Genomic DNA, 10,277 nt, shown 5'->3' on the forward strand with positions numbered 1-10,277 from the left:
GATACCAACCTGAGACCCAGCATTGCTGCAGTCAGCACATAAAAGTTTCAACTTGGGCCAGTCTAGCAGAAGAACAGAACAGGTTAGTCTGAGATCAGCAAAGCCTGGAGTCCAGTGCACTGAAATCCAAGCTCAGGATTTTTCTCCCTGTGAGTCTGTGGTGCAGGAAGCAGAGTCTGACTCCAAAGGTGGACCCAGGGCTAGACTTGAGCCCCACAGGAGTCTGACTTCTCAGCAGTGTGAGGTAGCTGCAGCTCTGCCTGTCTGAGCCATCCCCAGGGCCTAGGGAATGAAGGAGCCAAGGGAGTGTTTGACCTTGGTAACAGCTCACCTGCAGCAGGCATTGCAGGTTGTGTTGATTATTAAACCACCAAAAAGGGTTTACAGAGATGAACGGGTAAGACCCCAAATTAAATGAGATACTATGATTTACTGATGGTTGTTAGCAAAATCAAAATGAAAAGAAATACTTCCATTGCAAAGCAGACCTCCACTTAAACACAGAGTATTTGTGGTCAGAATAAGGCCATGTCTTCCAGCACAGCCAAGCCCCTCCTTACACTCACAGCGGGATATTAGCATGTTTCTTCCAGGGACTGGACTGTGTTTTACTAGCCAGCACATCTAGGTCATGGCAGATGCGCACGCGGGTGGTCGAAGGTTGGATGATATCATCAACAAACCCTGTAAAAAAAAAAAACAAACAACACAAACCTTCCCCTGACCAACCATGAAGTGTTTGCCTCTCAGCCTTCTCTATATCTAGGTTATAATGTAAATTAGAAAAATCAAAACAATATTTGGAATAAAGAGTTCACCAGTTACCAATTAACTTAAGAAATAATTTAAAATAGCCTGAAAAGGAAATATTCCTGTGTCAATAGTTTTTAAATTAGAAACATTTGGTTTTTTAATTTTTGCAAAAGTTAGCAAGCCAAAAGATGTTGAGGGGGCTTTACTCACTGAGTACTGCACCTGTTACTGCAAAGTTTTAGACATACCCTTTCCTTCCATCTGCTACTGTTAGTCTAATTTAAAGGTTCAGAAATGTTGGTTAGAAGAGACATCCCTTGACTTTGTACATGCAGGAATCTGGTTTTTCTGGCTCAAACAGCAGTATTAGATAGCCTGCTGCAAAACCAGAGGGAGCAACACTGTATATATTGTTTGTGGTGGTGGGAAAACAGCTTGGCTAAGTCTTCCCAGCTCTGTGGCACTATTAACGGGATTTAAATGAAGTACAAAACTAATCAACAGAGTTTGGAGGACAGAAACTGGAAACAGAGGGAGCTGACTCCAGAGCCTACAGAGCTGCCTTCTAGAGCACAGTTAATGCTTTAAAGCTGGAAGTAAAATTTAGAAGTAGAAACAGTGGAAAAATTCACCCTGAGGAGTCCTGGGGAACGTCACTGAACTGAACTAGACTGACCCTTTCTTAAGGCCACTGGTTTGCATCTAGGACTGTGTAACAGATCATCAAAGCACCTGTACTTTTAAGAAAAAGGTTGAGTTTTGAGATGTTTTCTAGTATCTACAAAATTTAAAAGATGCTTTTCAGTGCAGTCCCCACATCTCACCAGCCTCTTTCCTTCTGAAGATGTTTTTTGTCTACATGTGTTTTTCCATCACAGGCACAAGCTATGGTTAAGCATCACCTTTCTGATTCACATACAAACGTCTTGCCTAAATAACTTACTCATTAGCAGCTACAAATTTATCTATGTGCAATGGCAAACTCGGAGGACACAATGTGCGAGATAACCATACCTCTCATGGCGGCAGGAAAGGGGTTTGCAAACTTATCCACATATTCTGCCTCTGCGTCTGCCTCTTTACCTCTGAAAATGATCTGGACAGCACCCTAGAAAGATCAAGTCTGCAGGTTGGTGACAGTAATTCAGTCCATACAGAGGACGGCGGTCTGCTTTACCAGCTCCTTCCCGCTCCCACAGTATACAAATGTGCATTCAGGTAAGCTGCTTCAGAGAAAATACCACTTGTCCTCATCTTGCTAGGCCACCTCTGTGGCACTATAAAGGCACTGATGGCTGCTGCGCACCAGCATGAGCGTCAGCCTGGATTTACCTTTGCACCCATCACTGCCACCTCTGCAGTAGGCCAGGCATAATTTGCATCTCCTCTTAAATGCTTTGAGCTCATCACATCATAGGCACCCCCATAGGCCTGGAACAAAAACCAAGGGATTAATTAGTGTGAAGTGACCTCGCAGCAGCAATAGCCTACCTTCCTCTTGCAGCTTTTACTATTCCAAAGACAGGCAAGCAAGGCTAAATTCTACCTTAAAGAGCACAAGCATCTCCATTTTGCTACAACAATCTCCTAAGACTAGACCAAGCCTCTGCAGCTAGAACCATAAAAAAGCAAGGAAGGGGGCTGGTGGTAACCAAGACCGTTCTTGATGGCAGGTAGAGAGGAATTGTGTATCTGGCACAGCAGGCCTCAACCTGCACCCCACACACGCACACAAACCAACCAGTCAGCGTGCTTCTGGAATCTCCTGGCCAGGGAACGCAGCGCTCGGACTCTGCAGTGCTCCACTCTGGTACTGGAAGTGGTCCAGAGAGCAGTGATGAACAGATACTGCAGAGCAAACCGCAGCACAGTCCGTTTCAAGGCATTACTGAAAATTACAGCAAGGCTGCAAGCTTGGGAATTAAAGGATGGTAATATGCCTTCTCTGATTCTTCTGAAAAGGGACAGAAAGAGGGAAAGTTCTTTTTTTCTTTTTGCTGTGTTAAGTCAAAAGCCTATCAGAAAAACAAGCAGGAGGAGCAGATCAGCAAGGAAAAAAAAGCTAAGCCTTTTAGGACTCCAAAGGTCCCCAGAGCTTATGGCAGCATGATGGTCAGATACCTTATAAAAAAAGAGAAGGGAAGAAAATTAAGTAGACGATAGCGGAAGTATATGGAAGAAGAGAAACCACACGAGCATTAAATCTGCAGACACAGCAGAAGACAGACAAAATCAGCCACCAGTATTGGAAAAGGAGACTGAAGTGGCAAGAATAGGGAAAGATCACAAGGATTAGCAGGCAGGTAGCATGTCCTCAGTGAGACAGGACAAACACTTGACTGAAGGCATTCTGGGGAGAAAGCAGAGAGCAGGAACATGCGATTTCAGAGGAGTGCAGAGACAAAAGGAATGAAGGAACTGAGGTAATAGTCTGAGAATAAAAGAAATGGCCTCTTGTAACCCAACACAAAGAGGTGTTACCAGATGGGACAAATGGAGATGTGAAAACGATAGAAAGCAGAAATGGGAAGATGGATAACTAAAATTGCTACGAGTGAAAACAGGAACTCTGAAAGAACACCATGTAATTGTGCCAACTTACCTTTCTGGTGATGATAGTAATTTTAGGCACAGTTGCCTCTGCAAAGGCAAACAGTAGTTTTGCACCATGACGTATGATTCCACCATACTCCTGAGCTGTACCTACAAATGACAAATAATTGTTTTCACTCCAGGGAATTCACAGAAACCCCATATGCAGTTTGGCAATTGTCGTCATCCATTACCCACAGCAAACCTAACAACAACTAGAATTGTTAATAGCTAGGCCACGTTCTCCTTAAGATGCTGAGCAACTCTACGAAAAATCTCTCACCAAAAGCAGCGTATATTTGTATATAAGGTCACAGAACAGTAACACTCACCAGATGGTATCTTCCTAGGAACAAAATAGAGTTACATCATTTTCAAGACTCCAAATGTGACTAGCAGTGAAAGAACACAACCTCAATTCACTTCCCCAGAACCCTGCTCTTCCAAACTCCCTTTTTTTTCTAGACTGTACTGAAAGGCAGCTTGGCTACCGTACCAAAGACCTATCCTAGTCTTCCTCCAAGCAAGCCCAAGGTGATGGACCTTAAAAGACAGAGGATGAATTCCTCTATAAGGATTCTCACAGCAGGTGCTTCTGGAGAATGGTCATATGCAGCAGATACGAATGCAAGTCATCCATGTTACAGGATGTTCAACACAGCTCTGTCCCAAACACAAGCCCAGCTGACTTGACTGGGAAACAGGATTCCCACAGACTTTATTTATAGGATTTCTGAATTTCAGACCACTGGATATAACTCCACAATTGCTTTCTAGCAGTTTATCCACCTACTGACTTTTGCTTTCAGCATGTGAGATAATATCTTAGATTAAAAAAAAAAAAAAAAAAAGAAAAATCGATTAAAAGTACTCTAAGAGGTTAAGTAAAAGCTCTTTTGTGAGGTTTTTTTTTAATAACTTATTTGGTAGTCTGTTTGGTGGCTTGACTTTAATGCTTCCCCTCATGTGTAATTTGAGTGCCTAGTAATTTATGCCTACACTTACAAATGTCTGTTCTCAGCAGCAATTTCACCTTTGGTTCTTGCACTGCCGTCCAGCCAGTGGGACTTGTCAAGCCTGCAGAACCTTCCCAGCAGCAGCAGTCAAACAGCCACATCTTCTTATCCCAAGAAGCAGTCTGACCACAGTTGGGATGCTCGGCCTAAACCCAGCAGCTGGGGAGCACCCACAGACCCTCTGATCTAGTCACAGCCTCTGTTTCTAATTCACACTTAGAACACAGTAGCAAGCTCAGTTCGACTGTTACTTGAACTATTTACACTGTCACTCATGGCCAATTAACATAAACTCTTTTCTAGCCATAGATTCAGTCCCAGACTTGTTTTAAATGTGTGTTTTTATCCAGCTACTGGATATGAATGCCTTAAATGTCATCTCTGTGCACACCTATTACATTGGGGGCTATTTAAAGTGTTTGGGTCACTAACACTGTGAAATGTTTCATACACCTGTAGGCCAGTGTGACAGACTCTTCTTCTCTACTGAACAGGGAAATGAGGTGATCAACACCCTCAGAATTTACTACTTAATCTGAAATTTCTAATGCTAATGTACTAACGTTGCCAAACTCCTTAAAATACAACAGTTTAGGATCACTATTAAGCCTCAGATCTCCTCTCCAGCTTCCTCTACTTCTACTTACCCTCCAGTTATCTACTTTCAAACCAACATTCTGATACATAATATTAAGTCACTACTTTTCATTGGCTATATGGAAATAGCTTTGTTCTTGAATTCTCAGCAACTGTCCAAATCTAGATTCCTGTAGTGGCCCCTGAAGTGATCTAAGCTGCTGCTTGGTCCACGTCAGATGAGGAGGGTCTGTCTACAGCAGGAGAGAAAGGAGAGAGGGCAAGAGAGAAGAGGGAGGTTCTGTTGATGCCCTCTATATTGCCTTGTTAAAACACACCAAATACATTGTATTAAAATAAGAACTGGGATGTTGACTAGTGACATTTTGATGCTTTGATAGCTGCAGAGGCTTTGTAAACCTTGGTTTATACAACAGTTTTAACTTTATGTTCAATTGTATGAAAAACTGAGCATGTTTATCAGTATAACATTCATATTCCTCTCACAACCTGTTTTCTAATAGGTCATTTTAACATTAACGGCTCATAGAGTCTATGCTGTCTAATCTCAGACCTTTCCTTACTGATTCACCCGAAGCTTCTAAATCATGGGCATTTTTATCTGAAAAAATGCCTTGGAGCATGAAAGAACCTAAGCTTTCAAAGGTACAGGGAGGGGGTTTGTGTGTTAACTACATCACTGGCAATGAACGACATATTTTTTTTTCCCCCTATAGCTTCATCCTTTTACACATTTGGGCATTAAGTACAGCAGATGAAGCTGGCAGATGAGGCAGACAGTTTCTCTTGCTGCAGCAAAGCCTGGATAGCAACCTGGGCCTGTATGAGTTCAGTAACTCCAGTGCGGAGCAGATTTGTTGGAATGCATCTTCATGGTGCCCTCAGCTGCCACTCCTAGTGCTGCCTGCCCAGTGGCCTCCCTGCCCACAGGGGAATCGGCAGTGCTAACACTTTCGCTCTCCTGTGATCCCGTCCAGAGGGCTTGGAAACAGCCTGTTGGAGTCTTTGCAGGGCCTTCTGGTACCACACAAACAAGCATATAGGCATATAAATAAAACAGCATCTGAACAGAACAGCTGAGCATTTAAAGGGATACAGAGTCTTATTATAATAAAGCAAACAGTGTAACTTCCATGTCATTTATGGGAAGGGCAGCATCTCCAGAGAACACAGGTTTTTTTCTTGGACAGGCCACAGTCACAGCTTTGCACTTGTGCTGGGATCCCAGACAGTAGGACAGAGATACACGCACACATGTGGCCCTGGCAAACTGGTCATCCCAGCGTCTCTATCAGACTGCTAAAAATCTCAGCACTGACTTACTGCATGAACTGGCCCTCTCCTCAGGGAAGTCCAGCAAAGCTTTGTGATCTCACAAGACATCAACAGCAACATTAGTGGCATAGTTAGGTACTGACTTCATTTTCCTGCAATTTCTTGCATATTTCAGTATCCTTTTGAGATGATTACTGTACTTAGAATACAGAGTCCCAAAAAGTGGGATTTCAAAACCTGGCTTATTGAAGGCTACTACAGTAAAGGTCTTCTCACAGAGTTTTTTTAAGTGGGTTTTTAACACCACCACCCTGCAGCGATCTGAAATATAATGGCAAGGCATACCTGGCAAAAATCCAGGAACATCCACAAAAGTAATCAGTGGTATGTTGAAAGCATCACAGAACCGAACAAAGCGGGCTCCTTTCACAGAGGAATTTATGTCTAAGCACCCTAAAATTAAGAAAACAGTAAGGTATTAACAATTCCAATGATCTACTAATGGCCATAATTCACGGCAACCTCAAAATCACACTTTTATTTTAGCTGTATTGTCATCTTAAAACAAAAAAGCTTATCTGCAGATAATGTGGAGATAATCTGCCATGAAGTTTTGCTGGTTTAGAACTAAGATTAGAGTACAACCTACATGCAACAGACACTCATTTCATTTTTCTGACCCCTGTGTGTAGAGACTTTCTATCCTAAAAACTAGCAGTTTATATTCTTATAATTTAAAATATTTTTCTGTAATTTTCTCTTCATTGATATTTTTCAGATCAGTTGTATTGAAAGGCTACAGAGTTCTCCATTTAAAAAAAAAAAACAAAAACCAATATTAAATGGTTCACTAATATTTTGAGAAAGATGAACATTTTTGGTAAACACACTGCAAAGTCTTTCTGCTCTGTTTCAATGCCATTTAGAATTATATTATGTGCTATTCTATTAAACTGGAACACATTTGGTGTGAAAGCATCTATGTGAAACAGTAAAAATCTTTGTTAAAATTGAGAATATCAAATGAAGACTAAAGTAATATTAAAACCTGCTGCCTGTCTTGATAGTCATATCTTGTAAAGATTACAAAAGAATAAAACATCATACTGGGTCATTGCATCTTCCCAAACAAAAAGGCACAAAAATTAAAAACAAGGAGCAACACTGAAAGTTCTGATTGGTGAAAGTCACTTCAGAAATTACCTGGTTAAAGAGAGAAAGCAAAATCCCTTAACAGTTAAAAAGGGTGATCTTAACTATAGATACATGTTGTACCTTCGTATCTAAATTATTTGAGGTCAAGAGACCCACACTTGTATATGTGAAAGCTTTGCATTGTTCTGCAAGTTGACCAAAAAAAAAAAAAGTTACCTCACCTACAGAAGAGTTTTAGGCATTTTAATGCTGGGGAAGTAAGTATGCAGCTTCCATATTATGCTTAATCCACTTAATTGCAGGCTGCTGCCAAGTAAGTGGTGGTCTTCTGCCCACCCTGTTTGTATGCTCCTACCACTCCTCTTGTGCTGGATACAGCAGTATACTTACCTGTGAGCAAGATCACCTTGTCGATCCACTAAAGAAATTAACTGGTTTTCAGTTAGTTTTACAATGTCACAGCTGCATTACAGTAAGATTCAAGACAAAGAATGTGGTAGAAAAAAAAACATAGTGAGTATGAGTGAGTGGAAGGGTCATACAAAACATCAACAGTTAATCCCATAGCCAGTCAGCCTTACAAAGCATGAAGAAAAAAAAAAAAGACAAAACAGAGAGGAGGCACAAACACTGTTAAAAAGTTTCACACTGGACTGGTACAAACCTGATGCTACTTTGGGTTGGTTGCCCACTATCCCAACAGTTCGTCCATTCATCCTGGCAAATCCAACAACAATGTTTCTGGCATAGGAAGGCATGATCTCGAAGAATTCCCTTTCATCAGCAATCTGCGAGGGTGAGAGTTAGGCAGAGCCCTTATGAGGACAGACATATATATGCGTATTTATATACACAGGCAAACACAAAATCAGTTATGTTAGTATCAGAACTTCTAAAACATTTCAGAATTTGCAGCATTAAAAAAAAAAAAAAAAAAAAGGAAGAAAGAAACCTTTTAGTTGTCTTTGCAGCCTTCATTCCAGGAATTAACTAGTGCTACACTCATTATCAAAACTGCCACTTAAGCCTTCCATCAGAAAACATCTTTATGACATTTCCTCTGTCGTGAGCCTTTTTTGCTAGCTTATAACAAATTAAAACTTCAGATCAGGTGTTCAGAACTTCTTTCTCGCAACTTAATTATTGGCAGACTACACTTTTAAGGAACAATTTCCAGCAATAAAAAGCAAACAGTCCTTCATGGAGCTCAGAAACTCTCCATGACACGTTTAATAGATACTTTTATTTCTTTGCAAGTTCAGAGCACTTTATTAACAGAGGCCAATCCAGCACGCTCTGCTGCATCCACCTCCCCCAAAGTCACTGACAGCACGTACAGCAGAGAACGGAGGAACGCTCTGATCTGCAGTAGATGAATACAGGCACTACATCAAACTCAGCTATCCAGAACCACGAACCCTTGGTAACTGCGCTTGTCTCTGGGGTTGACGTTCCAGCCTGTGCTCTGCAAAGTGACATCCACTGGTGTATAAAGCAGTACCAAAATTCACATGTTCAAAAGAGATCATAATTATACGTGGAGCAGTAGCGACACCTATACATGGCTGCCTAGTGTTTTCTACTAGAATTCCTTGTTTTCAACTGTTTATGATAACTTTGCCTATACAGATTGCAGTTTGCCAGTCATTTCTGAGACTGAGGCAAATGAAAAGTTGTGAAAAATCAAAGTATTATTAAAGTAGTTTTATTTCTTTCCTTAATACGTCTCAAAGTCTGTGGGAGGGTTTGAGGCTTCTTTCCCTAATTCACTTAAGAATTTTTTTTTTTAAATGCCGCCTTTTAACTTGGAACAGGCAGTACTGAAACTCAGAATGGAAGAATCCAGAGATTAAAAACATCCTGAGCTTGGTTTCTGCACTAAAATGAGGCTAAATGCAGCCAGCTGCAAACTGAAATGTGTTAGTTGAATGAGTGTGCGGGAAGAGACAGTGAAATAAAATAGTGAAAGGAGACATTTGTAAAGGTCCTACAAACACAGCTGAACTCCCCCCATTTGTATGTGCTGCCTGTGAAACGGAGTTATTCCTAGCTTCATCATCTACCTCAGAACCCTGGGTCATCTGCCATTCAACATCTGAGGGGTAGAAGCAGCAAGTGGACATTTTAATATTCAAAATTCAGCCCCTCAGGGTGCTCTACAGGGGGCTGTAGCAGTTTCATGTGATAAAACTGCTTTTACAACCGTGTTCTCTGCCCGAGCACTTGTAATGCATTGAGTTGTTAAAACTGGAAGAGTGAAGTACTCAAAGTTAGGCAAGAGAATTACCAGCACTGCCTATGCTGCTTTAATAAGACCTCCATTATTTATACATTCCAATATTAGCTTTCAGTTTTTTTAAAAAACAGTAAGATGTTTCCTTCCCTGCCACCCTCCCAGGAGATCTGCCTCACTTAATGAAACTTTAACATTGGAGTTTCCAAGCTTCCGAGTGCTTGACTTGTAATTAAAAAAAATATTATTGTACTGTCCGTGTACGTAACTGTCTCTTAGACTAAATAGAGATGGGTAAATCTTTGAATGCATCTATATAGTTTATTACCTTTTATAAAAAAGTGACAGAATTCAAGACAGTAGTAGCAAGGTGCAGGGAGGGGGGCAAGTGATAGAACTCAAGGCAAGGGGGGAGGGGATTTCGACCCCAGAGAGAAAACTGTTTTACAGTATCTTTCATCTGTACAGTTATGCATACAGCATACAGGATGATGTATCCTGAAAACAAATCCTAGGATTCCTTTGATGTGCTAAAATCTTTTTTTCTGCAGTTGTTGTTGTCCCTTTATTCACAGCTACTACACAGGTAAAAAGAGTGACTTCTGAAGACTAAAAAAAAAAAAAAAAAAAAAAAAAAATGTTAGGCCCCAGGGGGG

General features: G+C 41.1%; 1 protein-coding gene across 4 annotated transcripts in view; it reads right to left on the reverse strand.

Annotated features, from left to right (window-relative positions):
* Nucleotides 1–334: 334 nt before the first annotated feature.
* Nucleotides 335–10,277, reverse strand: part of PCCB (propionyl CoA carboxylase, beta polypeptide) — a 27,646-nt gene continuing 17,703 nt past the window's right edge. For all 4 annotated transcript variants that reach the window (XM_010561137.1, XM_010561138.1, XM_010561139.1 and 1 more), the window contains 6 exons: nucleotides 8,053–8,176; nucleotides 6,579–6,686; nucleotides 3,356–3,456; nucleotides 2,086–2,184; nucleotides 1,768–1,861; nucleotides 335–684 (listed from right to left, as the gene is read on the reverse strand). In XM_010561137.1, the coding sequence (XP_010559439.1) occupies nucleotides 563–684; nucleotides 1,768–1,861; nucleotides 2,086–2,184; nucleotides 3,356–3,456; nucleotides 6,579–6,686; nucleotides 8,053–8,176 (648 nt within the window). In that variant the 3' untranslated portion in view covers nucleotides 335–562. The remainder of the gene's footprint in view (nucleotides 685–1,767; nucleotides 1,862–2,085; nucleotides 2,185–3,355; nucleotides 3,457–6,578; nucleotides 6,687–8,052; nucleotides 8,177–10,277) is intronic.

The sequence above is a fragment of the Haliaeetus leucocephalus genome, unplaced genomic scaffold, assembly GCF_000737465.1.
Source record: "Haliaeetus leucocephalus isolate CR32 unplaced genomic scaffold, Haliaeetus_leucocephalus-4.0 Scaffold143, whole genome shotgun sequence".
Lineage (NCBI taxonomy): Eukaryota > Metazoa > Chordata > Aves > Accipitriformes > Accipitridae > Haliaeetus > Haliaeetus leucocephalus.